The following is a 16,049-nucleotide window of genomic DNA, read 5'->3' on the forward strand; positions in this document are numbered from 1 at the left end:
ATCTTTGATCCGACCTTTTTACAGCAGGCTCAGTAAACCGTATGATTGTAGAACCTTAAACTACAGATCACTGCGTCCGTTTCCAGCTAACTAATAATAGTTGGTTTGTCCGGCAATTTGTCACGTAACTGAATTACGGTCGTAATGGCGTCGCTTCCGCCCCCGAGGTGCATAGTGATGTATGTGGTTGATAACAACATACATGAAATACTTGAGGAAACATTAGAATATATTAGAATATAGATTTCGAAACAAATCAATTTATAATGACAAAGCATTGTTTGGAAAATTTCAACTGGACGACTGTGATTCAAACATGAAAGTTTATTTAATAAACACTTTTACATATTCATAGATTTACTAATAATATATCCCTTCAATATTAGTTCCATAATTGGACTAAATTTTAAGATAAAAATGCGATGTGTAACTGTTTAATCCTCTCAAACAGGTGATATCTGAAAACTCTACTATGTATCGATATAAAAATTAATTGCAATTACTGCTAAGAGCGCAGAAATAAATAAGAGAATAAGTTATTAAAGCTTATAGAGAACAAATTACGTTACGTAGTGTACGTGTTACGGGAAAATCACCATCGTCTCTCTCTAGCTCCGTCACTAATAGCTGTCTGTTAAATAATCTGAACGTCAATTCAAGCTATCATGTTGGTGGTAGCGTTAGTTTTCTTTTCCCTGGGAGCCTCGCTCGCCGACCCCTGGTGGAGCAAGGCTATCTACTACAGATTACTAGTGGACTCATTTAAGGACCTCGACGGAAACGGCCTTGGAGATTTAGAAGGTATTCTGATACAGAAAAATATTAACAATAGTTGATTTTTATATAACTCTACTTCCATAGAGCACAATCAGTACATGGAGTTGCTGAATCGAAACAATTGACTTTTCATCAAAATAATGATATTCTTAAATATACGAAATTCTAACAGTCTTATTGATATTCTTACAAGAGCAAGCACCTTTGGGGACATATACCTATTAAATAATTAATTTTACGGGACATATAACTGTTAAATAATGAATTTTTCGGATGTAATTAACATGTTTATATAATATTTTGTTGTCAGGAGCTACAAAACAGCTAAGTTACGTACGCGCTATCGGAGCTGATGCTGTAATCTTATCTCCCATCTCCGAGAAAAGCTTGGACTGTAATTCACCCGGGACCATCGATTTTGTTAACATTGAAACAAGATATGGTACTATCGATGACTTTAATGCACTGCTGGCTAAAGCAAATAAATTAGGTACGTTTATTAAACCAATATTTTGCTCATGTTCAGATTTGAATTGTAAAATAACCTTTCTGGTTGCAGAGCTCAAAGTTTTGATAACATTACAACTACAAACTATAAGTTCAAACTCAATTTTATTTAATTCAAGCGCCGAAAGAAAGACTGGCTTTGAAGATGGAATTGTATGGATCAGTGGAGCAGCTGAGGAAGCACCGGTAATTCGATTATTTTCTACATTATTTTAACGTAAAATTGAGTCCTCGCATATTTACAAGATTTCATATTCAGGCCAGTCGAGCGTTTAGAAACTGGACGTGGCATGAATACAGAGGAGCTTATTATGCAACTGTTAACAAAGAGGCGATATTAAATATTTGCTCTGAAAGTGTCGTTGCGATGCTATCTGAAGCTATGTGCGAGTGGTTGAAGAGGGGAGCCGCTGGAGTTCTGCTTAATCCTGACTTTTTAATGAATTACGAATGTGGTCAAAAACTTGTCAAAAGGATAGCGAAAGAGGCCGTGGCCTGCTCGGGGAATCAACATTATGATCTGCCGTAAGATAATATCTTCAATAATTCAAATCAAACGAAATACCTTTTCAGAATATTATTACAAACTTCGTCATAGCTGTATCAAACATCATGACACAGATCAGTTTATAAACATCGTGTACTCTTTACAGGGTTATTTTAGTAGAATCCTCTCTGGAGGCGGAAGTCGCTACTAAATATTACGCTGAGGGCGGTGTAGGTGCCAATAGCGTAATAAGTTATGCCTTTTCTACAAAAGCCAAACGGCCGGCTGTTGGCTTGGCGCTCGACCTGCACGCAGCGCTGTTGTATTCACCACAAGATACGACCCCCGCTTGGCTCGTGAGTTAGCCGTAAATATTAAGTCATGCTGCTGCAAGCTCTAAATAATTCTTCATGAGACATTTGCAAGCCAGCGAGGCGCATGTTAGAAGTGCATTACTTTCTACATCATAAAATACCGTTGAAATCCTCTTTTAATTTGAATACTTAATTAAAACACAAATATACAGAGTTATAATTGATTTGTCCTTATTTCAATACGTCCTGATTTTGTAACTTGATACTGGCGTACTCATCATTATACGAAACATATTTTGCAGACCAGCACATCCGACGGAAACCGGATAGCAACTCGTTATGGCAGCGAAATGGTTGATGCTATAATACTATTAACTTTGATTCTTCCTGGCTCTGTTATCATTCAACAAGGAGATGAGCTAGGAGTTGCAGACACCATACTTGATTGGACAAATACTACCAATTGTTGGCCAATGAATTACATACCTTCGGCTGCTCCTTTTCCATGGGATAATAGCCCTAAAGCTAATTTTACTAAGGGAGAACCCTGGATGCCGCTGCCTCCAAATTACAGGTATAAGAACGCAAAATCTGAATATGGTAATGAATTGAGCCATGTTAGTGTAATGAAGATAGCATCTGCAATGAGAAAATCTGCAGCTATTGGGCCACACGTTGAGGTAAAATTACATTTGTTTACTTTACCAAGAAATTCAAAGATTACTGAAATCATTGAGATTAAAAGTTGTACAATGTGTGTAGGACTAAAAGTTATTTTTCAAAATTTTCTATTTTCAGATAAAAGTATTAAAAGATGCGCTAGCGATATTGCGGTGGGGTGGGAGCGGATCACTTTTAGTCGTATCTAATCTTGGTACCGGGTCGACTGAGGCTCAGCTTTCCGAGATTCCTGGACTACCAGCTGAAATGACGGTAGCATCAAGTTCTGGAGGATCTAGTTTATCTCTCGGCAACCATATCACAGTAGGAAAGACGTTAAAATTGTCGCATGGGGAAACCGTGCTCCTGGTTGGACCTCCGAGACACTGTGGGGGACCGGGACCAGTGGATAAAATTACGAGCAAACTCTCTGAGGGATGGCAGAAAATCAACAAGTACTTCAACCTCTGAGAAAACGTTAAATACACATATTTTATAGCGGCAATATAATTGTTTTCATAGCTTGTTATAAATGATCTTTCATTGACCTTAGATAATAACCGGCTTAATATATCAAACATACCGATAAAATATACCAACAGTACTTAAAAACAAATAATATATAACATAATTGATATGTGCTAAAATATAATATATCCTGTAATGGTTCAAAATAGTTTATGAATATTAAAGTAGGCTTAAGATTAAGTCCGCCGCTCTATCATAGCATCTGAATAGGCACACGCTAGACGAGCCTTGAGCGTAACCCTATAGTAAAGCCTCTCCGGTCCACGCCGCACGGTCGAGCGAGCGTTCTCTTATATTCTCATTATACATTTCATTTTCTATTGTATTTTCTGTACGACCTATTTTTTTTTACGAATCCTATGAATTCCATATAATTTACATAGGCGCTTCCTTATTTGAAATTGCCTTTTTAATAACTCATTTTACTCGTCCCTAATGATTCTCATGGCTTACATTTTTATTTAATATCAGGAGAAATTAAAAACGATCATTTTTTACTGATCATCAAAAAATACAATGTTTTTAGTTATTTTAATAACATGTATGTACATATTTTACTCATTTCACATTTGAATGAAAATTTTGAGAAAAGGCACTATTCATATCATTCACAATTGTTAGATGACAAGTCAGTGAGATGTTTGAATAATATATAAATGATTTCATTTATAACTTCAAAGTATATAAAAATGTTGAGGTTATATATCGTACTAGAAGTAATATATGTGTGAGGGTACTTTTATAAATGAAGTCATGAGGAGGTTGGACCTTATAAAACTATTGACAACAACCAAGAGACCGAAAAGAACACGGAATTCCAAAATGGAGTCATCGCATCCGTAAAACCGCGAACTCTTCAACCACTTCTTAGCGGACCGCCATCCGCCAGAGGGTGTTCCGAGTGCCGGTAGGATGGAGACCAGGTAAACCTACGTGCTATGAGTATGTTACACTTACAGAATTTGCTTTTCTCGGCATTTCCGATGGCGGCTAATGCGATAGCTGTGAGCGCGGTGAGCAGGGCACGCGCCCTCATGGCCGCGGCGCGCGCTCGCGGGAACGCGCCGCGCTGACTGATCCGCCGGCCGCCGACTACACCGCCGTCTATCGACCAAGGGACGGGCATGCGCGCCGGCACCCCTAATGTTGCTAGTCGAAAAAGCTCTATACGACCCATACCATTATTAAAATTTAAAATTTCCCCCTTCAAACTTGATGTCGCATCAAATTGTTTCTCCATAAAAATATTTCTTACACATCAATATTGAATTTAAGGACGACCGACTCTTATCGCAAAACTGATGCAGAAGTTCCATTAATGGATTACTGGTGTCTATAAGAAATAGTATTAATCAATTTTATGAAGGTATATTTAAAGTTATTCTATTGTTTCTCGCTTTTATTAGAGAAGAGAGTAAAAAACAATACTACCGCAAATCCATCCCGACAACAATCTGGAAATGAGAATTTAATTTTTCTTTATTGTATAAACTAGCACTTGCTGATGACTGTATTAGATCAAGGAGGAACTTTATTCTCGGAACTGAAAGCAAACTTTACATAATTTGTAAGAAATTCTTTGCAAAATTCCATACACTTTTAAATAAGGCTCTTAAAGCACGCTTCACGAAAATTTAAATTCTATTATAAGTTCACAAATAAATGTAACAAAACTATCTCTTTAAATATTTTACATTAGGCCAACATTACAAGGAAAATTTACAAAAACATATTATACTATGAAGATAAGGGATGGAAGGTCATCTAAAGACGGTATCAGTCTCGAACCAGCAACCATTAGGTCCTCACGACCAACACCGACTTCTCAAGTTGACGCCAGAAGCCTACCCTTGCTGATTGAACCGAGTGTATGCCTCGCCTCCCCCTGCCCCGTCCCTCCAGGTCCCCTCTCCACTCGTAAGCACTCCTTTCCTCAAGTGGCCCTCCAGCCAGCTCGAGGACCCTTCAAACATAAAGGTATCTTTTGACAGCTCTGTTGTAGTCTGACTAAAAGGTTGGAAGGATTACTTACCGCCAAGGTGTGGCGATATGGCAAAAGAATTGGATCGGCGCCTTCCTTTATTATTCGCAGGAAAACCCGGATGATTCATGTGGTATACGACGAGGGGGTGTCGATTGAAATTTGCGATAAACTCGCACTTTGTCTGTGGCTGCCATGAAAACTACTTTCAGTACTAAGTACAATAATAATTACTGAAAATTTAAATCGATACAATAATACATATCCCATATATCTCTATCGGATTTAAGAAAATTTAAATACCTAGTATATATGAACGTAGCAACAACCTTTACGTTCACGTAAATTAAACACTCTTGAAAAGTCTCTGAAGTGTTATTAAACAGACATCGTCATTGACTTGACAAAAAATTTAACATGATGCTTTTCTCTTGAGTACTAAAAAGACTTTACTTAGAGCATTAAATTATATTTAAAACACGCTTAGAACATAATACTATAAATAATAACACATAAATCATTCTCTTTTAATGTATCTGTGAAGAAGACATTAGATCTTGTTATGCATCTCAATAAAAAGTCATTTAAATTGTCGCTTCCCAAATTACAGGTGACACTATCACCTGGCGCCTTCAGCACAAATGAAGCGATACACAATTTAATTAAATTCGGTTCATCTTTGTCCGAAAAGAGCATATAAAAATTACTAAGTACCTTTCTATTAGTAAAAAACGTTTATTGTAAGATCTTTTTCCATGCAGAAATAATGGCACAAATAAAAGCAACTATCATATTTATTCGGTCATTTAGAGATGATTATTCAGCGGGTCCTATGACAGCGTCTGTAATTTGATACAGAACAGCATCTCCTCGCCAACTCTCGGAGCTTTATGCTGCTGCGTTTAATGATCATTAGCAGAATGAATGCTGCTCTCTAAAAAAATTGATGAGGACATTACACACTTTATAAATTAGGACGGACATAAAAAGAGTTTAAAAAATAATTATTTAAACAATCCGCGGTTAAAGACGACTTGACCTACGATATATCGATCAATTAAAGCCATCGATCAAGATAGTCAAAAAAATAATTAAGATAAAAAACTTCGAGCTCCAGGATCAGCAGAGGTCTCGAATACCACACAGCCCAGCAAATGGTGTAGAGGCTGTCATCAGGTACCCCAGACCACCGCTGATGATAAGTGAACACCGAAATTGTGGACATATTACACATATCAACTTTGTTTCGCCTCTTATCAGATGCTATCTGATAATATACCGCGTATTATTGATAAACCGGATTGTAATTATACGAATTACGTATAATTTTGTTATCAGGCTCAACAATTAAGGGAAAGTGGCGATACTCAGAATATACAGCCATTATTTCACTTCCATTAATGTGACAATGTTCCTCAAATAGAATCAATATATATAAATCATTTTTTTATGGATGACTTGTATACTGTAACTAGCAACACGAACATTTAATACATACATATAAATTATTCTAAACATAACTTATTACATGAGAACGCATGTTCAAAACTGATTAATTATTCCTTAATCTTAAGTTCTACTAACAGCTATAAACAAACACAATCCTAGACTCTAATACAATTACTATCTAACGGGATTCTTCTAGTATTGAGATCAAAGTGCACATACAGTAGTTCCAAGTTAACAGCAAACCCGCAGGCCGACAGACCCCGCTCAATATGGACACTTGCATATACACAGCCTTATGTTTGGGCTGTACTTGAGATATTGTTATTTATATTTGGCTTCAGTTTTATTGTTCATATTAACGTTGATACAACCGACCGATTTTGATACAATCGACAATGTTGTTGATAATATCGGAGAGAAAACGATCCGAAAGATTCACGAGAATCAGTTTAACCTCCAGTTCTCTCCCATGAAAGAACAACAAACAAGCTCCCGCTTTTATTAACATACTAATGTCATTTCTCATGATGCCGCCCTTTTGTTATTTCCGAGTCCGTCTGATGAGGTACTGTAATGCAAACCATATAATATGTGTGATAAGAATTTTTAATTATCTTACAAGAGATGCTAACTCCTTATAGTATTGGTTTTTGCTATTTTATAAAATTGTCAAATAATGTAACATATTTTCATATATTCTATTCCAGTATTTAATTATTTGATTAAAGCTATCGTTAACGGCTGTATCAATTAATAAGTAGAAAATGTATTGCAAACAATGTTATTACGATTTTCTTAACTCTTAAAAGGTACATTTAAAATTGTTTGTTTTTTTTGTGTCTTCTTATTAACTTGAGGATCAATTAATAATAATTAGGTAAAGTACTAATACATGTAAATAGATATGTCATTAAATTACATACCAGACGTCCGAACTCCTAAAGAATACCGCGGACAGTCCTTTCATAACCAATTGGCCAACGTTTGATCCGTTATGTATCCGGAAGTAAAAGGAAATCTAAGATAATATTACTATTTTAACGACATAATTATTATTCATAAATATGTATTGTCCCTAAGTGCCCCTTGGAGATGACAAACACTAAAGCTACTTGGCTAAGAGCCCAAACACCCTCTTTAATATATAAGTAATTGCTACATTCCTATAGTCATATACTTTTTTTTATGTGAATGGTGGTCAACGAGCAGACGGCCTACTCGACGGTTAGTAGTCACCGTCGCATACGAACATCTTCAACATCTCTGTTGCGGATGCGTTGCAAACCCTAGATGTTTAGGAAGAGGTACGGGTGGGAATAAAGAAATGGCAGGGAAGGGTCGGAATAGGCAACCGGCTCTCTCATACATCGGACGAAACGCAGCCATTAAAAACTACTTCACGCCGATCTTCTGTGAGATGGTGGTACTTCCCCGGTCGAGCCAACCTACAGTACGGTCGTTGGAGCTGTAGTTACTTGACCACATCTAGGCTCTACCACCTACAACTAGGCTCTACCACGAACAAAATTACTTATTTCCCTATAGCTCTTATGACAACCACATGTTGAATATCATCCGAAAGTATACATGGGTAACAACAACTCACCGTCAGATCCACCTTAGAAATTTTATAGCATCAAGATAAGTTTAAGAAGTTATTATACTGACAAAACAACATTGTATATTGTGTTTTATTTAATATTTGCCAATTATGAATTGTAAAAGAAAAATGTTTTTAAGAGCATTATAGTAAATTGATACTAATTAAATAAACGTCACTTATATAATATGCTCTTATATATGAAACCAAACTAAAAAGTTGAATAAATCAAGGCACGTACATATATAGGTTGCTTAAAAACGAGCCACTGAACTAATTAACCGTGGATCCGCTTTCGATGAAAAATGCAATTTTCAAGCGTAAGTGAAAGCTTAAACATAATCTCATTGTAAAAGTTAAAATATTAATGAATTTAAAAATCATTGCTTTACTGTATATAGTGTTTGAATATAATTGGCGTAACATCAACAGAATGAAGATATTATCGCATATTAATTAATAATTGCAAAGCACGTAATTAAGGGCTGTCTGTCCGAGCGAGCCTGTTATTAATGTTTCATACATGCGCTGTTAAACTCACTTTGCACAGCCGACATCGATACATTAGTTTTGTGTCACTTAAATGGAACTAACCTATTTGTCTACATAAGTAACATAAGCACTTACCGGTTTCTCGCCCCTAAATTTAGTACATTAAAATATATTATTTTATTATACAATAGTCTTAAGCTGAGATAAAGAAAAATTAAATGGATAATAGTGAAACAAAAAATATTGCAGACGTATCAAGTCACTAGAAAAACTATGCGATAAAGTCACGATGAGACGGACACAGGAAAATAAGCCACAGACTGCAATAGAAGCATCGTTTGTAGCCGCAGGAGCCGTCGAGCGGAAAGTCGGCTAACATTAAATGCATTTAGGTTAAACAAAAGTGAAACAGTGGATCTTTGATGCGGGGCGGTGCAACGCAATTCACACACGACGCGTCGCAGTAAGTTGTAGACAAACCTCTAATATAACACAACAATATAACGCCTACACAAACGTGGCAGCTTCAGTTTATTTTGTTATTTCAGTGTAATTATTTGTAATTTACTAAAACGCCTCGTTTTTATAAGACGTTGTTGGTTTCATAAACAAAAAGTCGTTAAGTAACGAGTTCGTATCACTGCATTGTGATAATAATGCCGTTCATTGGTAATTACATTGAAGTTCGAAGCGTAAAACACAAATAGCTTTTAAATTAAATTATGGCCGACGTCCGCACTCGAGTTGTGGTGTCCGTGGCGCTCGCACGACCGTCTAATTAGCGTCGATATGTTGTTTAAGTGAATAATGAAGTAAATAAAATATTAAGTAGTGTTATCATTGGATCGCGTGCCGCTTTCTTCCATCGTTTAGTGCGTCCGCGACTGTCAGTCGAGCGCGACATGAGTCTGTGCGCGCGGGACGACTCCAAGCCGCTATTGCCTTCGCCTTCTATAATACCAGAAGAACCCCATCCACGTGACAGTCCAGCCGCCATCCAAACAGTAGAAAACATTAGACTGCAGAGCTACCGAGAAGTGAAAGAAAATATAACCGTGAACACTCCGTCTGGAGAAGTTCTTGCGTCACAAAATAGAGCAACGATTGTATCAAGATTAGATTTGATTACTTCAATATCTCCAACGAGAAATAAAATATTGGAGCTTTTACGACCAGAAGACCCCGGAAAAGATACTCTGGAAGCTATAGTGCGACCGACGCCAAGACGAGGACTGGTGCGACCCTATGACGAAGACACCAGACGATTTCTTCAGCGAGCCCTTCTGCCGCCTGATTCTCAACAATTTTCCCGGTTATCTAAATCAGATAGTGACCAACGAAGATCAGTTGCAGAAAACGAACGCGATGAAATAGACAACAAACAAAAAAGAGAGATTCATGACTTCAAAAAAGAACGATCTCTAGCGGAGGAGCTCAGAGAAGCTGAGGAAGATGAGAAATCAGGACCACATATACGGAAACAACTTCTTAGAGAGTTTAGAAAACGAGGCGGAGGGACTCGGGAGGCCATGGAGAGAGACAGGCTCGGAAAACTGGCTCTAGCTGTTGAAGACGACGAAGAAATTGACGACGATTATAGTTTATCGGCTGCAGCCAGGAAATTAGATGCGCTACTCGTGGAGTCGAGGAACCTGCATGAGGAGCTGGCCGGCATCCACCAGGACATCCAGGTGCTGGCCCGGCGCCTCGCTCGCCGCGAGAACTGACCGCGTTGGTACCCACTGACGACTGCCACCATATTTCTATCAAAACCACGCACAAGCCACCAATATTTTTTATTAATGACCAATAATTTCACGCTTAATGCAATTTAGTCCAATGTAAGCACTCAATATTTTCTAACTTCTAATTACTAAACAGCGCTCCTAAAACGGTATTGTTTGAATTAATCTATTCGTAAGTAAGTGAAGGCTCTCCGAGACGCCCCACATTAATATGCAGATATCCCTAATTAATCATTTACCTGCAAACTTGTACGCTTATTGTTTATTAAACTGTTGGCCGGTCGTACATAGTAAGTACCGGATGGGGTTACGTGCGTTTTTCCTCTGATCACAGAGGGTCAAAGCCATTAGCAATTTAATTCCATTAATATTTTACGCTGTTCAAACAACACATTAATTTCGTATACAGAAACATTACCCACAACAAAACCACCAAATGAGCTATGAAATAATTCAAAATGTCCAAAATAGTATTAAATTTCAACTCGTATAATATGAACAGATATTACTTTTGACAAGCGTTGTTTAATAATGTATCGTAATATAAATATATGATAATTTGTATCCGCCCACATTATAAATCTTTATTAACAACAATTGTTATCTAATTGAAGCCCACACCGCGTGTCATGCACTCCTCTTTCCGTTGTCAATTGATAGAAATTACTTGCGACATACGAGAATAAAAAAAATTCATCCCGCAGATTGTTTACTGTAAACGTATGATTTCAAGGATTGGAACATAATAATCATACAAAGCAGCACAATCTTGCATCTTAAGAACATAACTCAAGACATCTTCTTCCATAAAAGTCATTTGCACTTGTTTTCTGCTTTCATATGAGTATGCAAGTCATTTAATCTGGAATGCTGTGGTGGCAGTTGTTTTCAATCGGGGTGACTTCCTCAGCGTGTGTTTTATTAGAATACTAATACAATTAATATATTACAGTTCTCAGTAGACTTTACAAAAACATGTAAATAAAATGTGAAAAATTTAAGTTAATCGAATATATATCGAATGTAATCAACATACTGACGATATCTTTGTTTATAAGAACGATTTTTTTAAATGTTGTGTTAAAGACAACATCGATAAAATAAATAAAATCTAACTTAATTCTTAAATACAGGTTGTTTATGGAAACCGTTTGTTCACCAGACACAATGCGCGCGAGCATGTCGTTGTACGGCAGCGGCTCGCGCGCTCTCAGCGGAGTCACGGGCGCTGCGGTACCTGGATGACGTGGTGGCCCTACTGAGGGGAGACCTGGATGCGGCCAGGCGGACCAGGGCCTGGCCCTTCGCCTTCGGAGCCCGCCAGCCCGGCAGGAACTACATCATTTGATTACAGGTGAATAAAACAGATTGCGTAACAAATCACATATGCAAAATGAGATAATATTTTTATTGAAATATAGCACACTGTTTTCTTTCTGATAACTTTTAGAAAAACTAACCCAGTTATGAGGATCAGCATAATCGCAATATTTAACTGCGTCTGTAACGATCGTCTTCGAATTATGCTCGTTGTATAACTTGTTTAGGAAAAAAATATATATAATTATTATTTTAATAGAAACGTAAAAAACAAACAAGGTTTCATCAACAATGGAATGAAAGGAGATTGAACGGACGAAGAGGGAGGGAACACGAAACTTCACTCAACATTTAAGTGAAACAAAGATTTTTCGAATAAGATAAGTGAATGAAAAAAACGGAGCCAACGACGATTTATCTTTAAAACGTTTGAAACAAGACGAGACGCAATTTAAGAGCAGGTGGGAGAAACAATTGTGCGCCCCGCGCTACCAAAACGATTTAATTATATTATACATAACGAATTACATTTAAATTTAATACGACTAAATTATTTTACAAAATATTCAAATTCTTCATAAAACCGTTTCCCTTTTTATAATTTAATTGAAAAAAGAAATATAAATGTTTATTATCCCATAACAATCCCAGAGCCAATTCATATTTTATATGGTGGAATAAAACATACCTTAAAAAACAATACAACAAATTTAAACAAAAGCATTCAAATTATTTTCTAGATTATTTTTTTAAGACAGCGATGATTTAAAGTAAATCAAGATGGGTAGAGTGAACCATTCGTACGGACAGATTTTATACAATATATATTTATACAGTCCGCCCTTACACTACAGTGCCTGCAACGGGCAGGTGTCAGTAACAAAGACATCGAGCTCACCGTATACTTACAAATAAATAACTTTCGAAGTAGCTGCTATGTTTACTACACTTATACGTTTCACAGGAATTATAATAATTACATTCTGTAAATATTTTATTATATACTTTAATATTCATCCTATCTACTAACTCGAGCCAGAGATGAATCGTTTCAATCCAGATTATTTCCTATAAAGCTTCTACACTTTTAAAAATACATTGCATTAAGCATCGATCATTTTTTTAATAGATATTTATATAATGAAATACAATTTTCAATAAATAAGTAAATATGATACATAGTATAGATTTGAACCGGTGCCAAACGACGCGTACATAAAAAGCAACGGCACATGAATACAAATAGTAATATAGACAATTAATCTGTATGATCGTGGCGTATCCAGGGACTGTACTGGCTGGAGACCAAACGATCCTGGAGAGATAGTTTGGACCTAGCCCCGGACACGAGGGACATGTTCCGTAGCAATAGCTGTTACATAGCAAGCATACTACATATATCTCACAGTAGATCTAATCATTATTATACACGCTTTTGGTACAAACACCATTTATCCGCAGCCATGAAGGAAGGTTATGTTTTGGTAACTGTAAGTTAATGTGTGGCTCTAATTAGGACTGGGCTAAGCTGGCTGGGCTGGGCTAAAACAATTTCGCCAAACACAATTAAAACTTAGAAGACTAAAATATAAAAAAGAACGAAACGGAACGAGCCCTCGGGAAAATTCTGTATCAGCGTTTTAGTTGGCTTTCATCGTTATTTTCCTATTAAATAATATTTATATATGTTAAAATAAAAATTATATTTGTTAACAAATTATCAAATACAATTACTAATTACGATATTATCTTGATGGCATCACTGATAATGCATTAGCGCGTTCATACACAATAATCGATGCAAATCCTTTGTGACTATTATCACACACTCGACAAAGGTTTTTACGATCGTAAAAACGATTAATATTTGAAAACATGTGTGCGCCGCGTACAATGAATTCCGTTAAATTATTATGAGATGCGGACGTTTATCAAAATTTGGCAAACGGAGCTCATTTTGCCTTATAATTATTGCGAGCACATACCGTTTACAGTTAGGTCCGTTTCGTCCACACGACACGACCACGGATACTAAACGATCAGTCCACATTAATCTATGAATCACGAACACTGTAGCGTCGGGTAATAGAGAGAGTACTGGAGGAAATTAATTAAATGTAATAAAAAAATCAATAGAATCTGTTCCTTTAAATAAGTAGGTAAATATCATCAAATCGATCTCCCTCTCGGTGGTTTTGTACCCTAGCGCACAACTATAGTCGCATTAAATGACGTCGTACGACATATCGTTGAGAGTGCACAGAGCCCAGCTCGTACCACGTGGAGCGAGCGCTGAACCACCACGACGTAACCTGCAACCTGAGTCCTCAGTAAGCCAATTAGTCTACTCCGCAGTAGTGACCTCTCTTTTCTATAATGCACATTCATAATCCCCAAGACGTGTACACTAGATTTTAATTATTGTATCCGTCGTCGAGTGTAAAAATTATAATATTAATACAATCAATGTTCTCAAACATCTCATACATATACCGGTTACTATAATACATAATATAGTTGATTAATAAACTTGTGTTACTGAGATTTCACTAACAAAGGAATGTAAGCTAAATGTTCACCACACGGGCACATTTCACAACATTTCTTCATAGCATTTTATTCACCGCTGACTAGTTTTGTTCATAATTACTTATTACAAATCTATATGTGCGTGAAGGTTTATTTTCTTTTATATATCTTGTATATAACTGTGACGTAAATATGAATTTTAATGTTGATCAATAAACAGCTTTTGAAGGAAAGTGTTTGAAAACATACTATTCATTGACGGGATACGAGTTCGTTAGCAAAACGAGTATTTAATAAGCAAACAAATAAATGTTTACGAGAATGTATCTCGATGACCTTCGACCGTCCTCGAAATTTATAATAATTAAAACACAATAAGGTTTTTGTCCTTTCTGTTGCAGCGACATAATACAACCTCGAGCGGGAGATACCTCGAGTTATCAGAGTCATCAGAATACTCTTCACAAATAATTTTAGGATTCGTTAGCTGCATTTCTATTAAAATATGTATGCGAGATCATTTTTTTATTATTATATAGCTTATGATTGTCATATTCAGTAACCTAAATGACATTAATTTATTGAAATAGAAAAAAAAAGTTTTTATAAAATCCAATATGGTGGATGTTTATTATATAAGTGGTATATGTTTATATCTAGTCTACAGTTTTCAGCTAGTCTGCCGAAAAAGGCTTTAAATATTTTTGTCAAAATATTCTTGTAAACTTCATCACCACTGTTTAATTATACAAAAATATTTTGTTCTATAGAATTTCATTAAGGAATATGCACTTGTAATAAAAACAGTTATATCTAAGAGCACCAAGACTGATTTAAAAGGTTAGTGAATCTCATACGAGGAAAATTAATTGATATATTATAATTTTTATACAAGTCCTGAATAGAACTGTCGAATAAGATGTTTTATACGCAAATATGTATATGTAAAATGTTTATTGTGTTAATTAAGTCCCTGGCGTTGTTGTTACATTGTTGTAATTGCGTAACTGGTAAAATTTATTAAAAGTCAATGCTTTAATTTTTATTTAGAAAAAATTACATGTTTATTGATTGATGATCGCTAAGCGAATTTTGTAATAAATTTTTATACACCGATTTTAAACTGTGTTATTTTATAATTATAACCATTAAAACTTCAAAGGTATGAAATTAATTCCAAATGTCATTCAGAATAACATACCAAAAATTACGCTTATTATATTATTGGTATTATATCTTCCGTATAATTACATAATATTTCGTAATCTTAACCATGCTATGGAATTTGTACCGGAGCCAAAACAAAAACAAATAAAAAGCTATTAAATTCACAGCACTTATATTTAATACCGGCACAATTAATGATAATAACTTTTAGTTAGTCGTAATTCGATTCCATATAGTGACAATAGTTCATTACGTGTGTGGACTGTGGCTCTAATTGGAACAATTTGGCTATCCTTCATCTCCCCCTCCTCGGGGGACGAGGGGAGGCTCTGGGGATAGAGAGTAACCTCTGCTCGTGACGGATGATGACGAGCAATGAGCATTCTCCAAACCATGGGGCTCAAGGAAGCGTGTCTATAACACGTACATGATGGGATGACCTTTGTTTATGATTTAAATTACTCTCCAACTGCGGTATATGTTATGATGAACT

At 36.1% G+C, this 16,049-nt stretch overlaps 3 protein-coding genes across 6 annotated transcripts in view; 2 read left to right on the forward strand and 1 right to left on the reverse strand.

Annotated features, from left to right (window-relative positions):
- Window positions 1-4,465, reverse strand: part of LOC116765311 (uncharacterized) — a 38,976-nt gene extending 34,511 nt beyond the window's left edge. For both annotated transcript variants that reach the window (XM_032654757.2, XM_032654758.2), the window contains exon 1: window positions 4,231-4,465. In XM_032654757.2, coding sequence (XP_032510648.1) covers window positions 4,231-4,450 — 220 coding nt within the window. In that variant the 5' untranslated portion in view covers window positions 4,451-4,465. The remainder of the gene's footprint in view (window positions 1-4,230) is intronic.
- Window positions 642-3,278, forward strand: LOC116765309 (maltase 1-like). Its single transcript, XM_032654754.2, has 7 exons — window positions 642-801; window positions 1,088-1,267; window positions 1,337-1,470; window positions 1,544-1,809; window positions 1,938-2,127; window positions 2,388-2,765; window positions 2,884-3,278. The coding sequence occupies exons 1-7, from the start codon at window positions 666-668 to the stop codon at window positions 3,214-3,216; spliced, it is 1,617 nt and encodes a 538-aa protein (XP_032510645.2). The 5' UTR covers window positions 642-665; the 3' UTR covers window positions 3,217-3,278.
- Window positions 4,466-9,379: 4,914 nt separating the features above from the next.
- On the forward strand, window positions 9,380-15,506 carry LOC116779742 (uncharacterized). 3 transcript variants are annotated; one of them, XM_032674160.2, is made up of 3 exons: window positions 9,395-10,486; window positions 11,703-11,894; window positions 14,791-15,506. In XM_032674160.2, the coding sequence occupies exons 1-2, from the start codon at window positions 9,698-9,700 to the stop codon at window positions 11,886-11,888; spliced, it is 975 nt and encodes a 324-aa protein (XP_032530051.2). In that variant the 5' UTR covers window positions 9,395-9,697; the 3' UTR covers window positions 11,889-11,894; window positions 14,791-15,506. The 3 variants fall into 3 exon arrangements, 2 of the variants coding, with proteins under 2 accessions (XP_032530052.2, XP_032530051.2); XR_009752799.1 differs by lacking the exon at window positions 14,791-15,506 and having other exon boundaries at window positions 9,380-10,636; window positions 11,703-11,805; XM_032674161.2 differs by lacking the exon at window positions 14,791-15,506 and having other exon boundaries at window positions 9,381-10,526; window positions 11,703-11,821.
- Window positions 15,507-16,049: the final 543 nt, after the last annotated feature.

This window comes from Danaus plexippus, chromosome 2, assembly GCF_018135715.1.
Source record: "Danaus plexippus chromosome 2, MEX_DaPlex, whole genome shotgun sequence".
Taxonomy (NCBI): Eukaryota; Metazoa; Arthropoda; class Insecta; order Lepidoptera; family Nymphalidae; genus Danaus; species Danaus plexippus.

Excerpts from the sequence above, each read along its gene's own strand:
- LOC116765309 (XM_032654754.2), top strand. The coding sequence starts at position 666 with ATGTTGGTGGTAGCGTTAGTTTTCTTTTCCCTGGGAGCCTCGCTCGCC. Across the intron at positions 802-1,087 it reads CGGCCTTGGAGATTTAGAAG|GAGCTACAAAACAGCTAAGT; the intron begins GTATTCTGATAC and ends TTTTGTTGTCAG. Across the intron at positions 1,471-1,543 it reads GAGCAGCTGAGGAAGCACCG|GCCAGTCGAGCGTTTAGAAA; the intron begins GTAATTCGATTA and ends TTTCATATTCAG.
- LOC116779742 (XM_032674160.2), top strand. The coding sequence starts at position 9,698 with ATGAGTCTGTGCGCGCGGGACGACTCCAAGCCGCTATTGCCTTCGCCT. Across the intron at positions 10,487-11,702 it reads GCATCCACCAGGACATCCAG|ACACAATGCGCGCGAGCATG; the intron begins GTGCTGGCCCGG and ends TTTGTTCACCAG.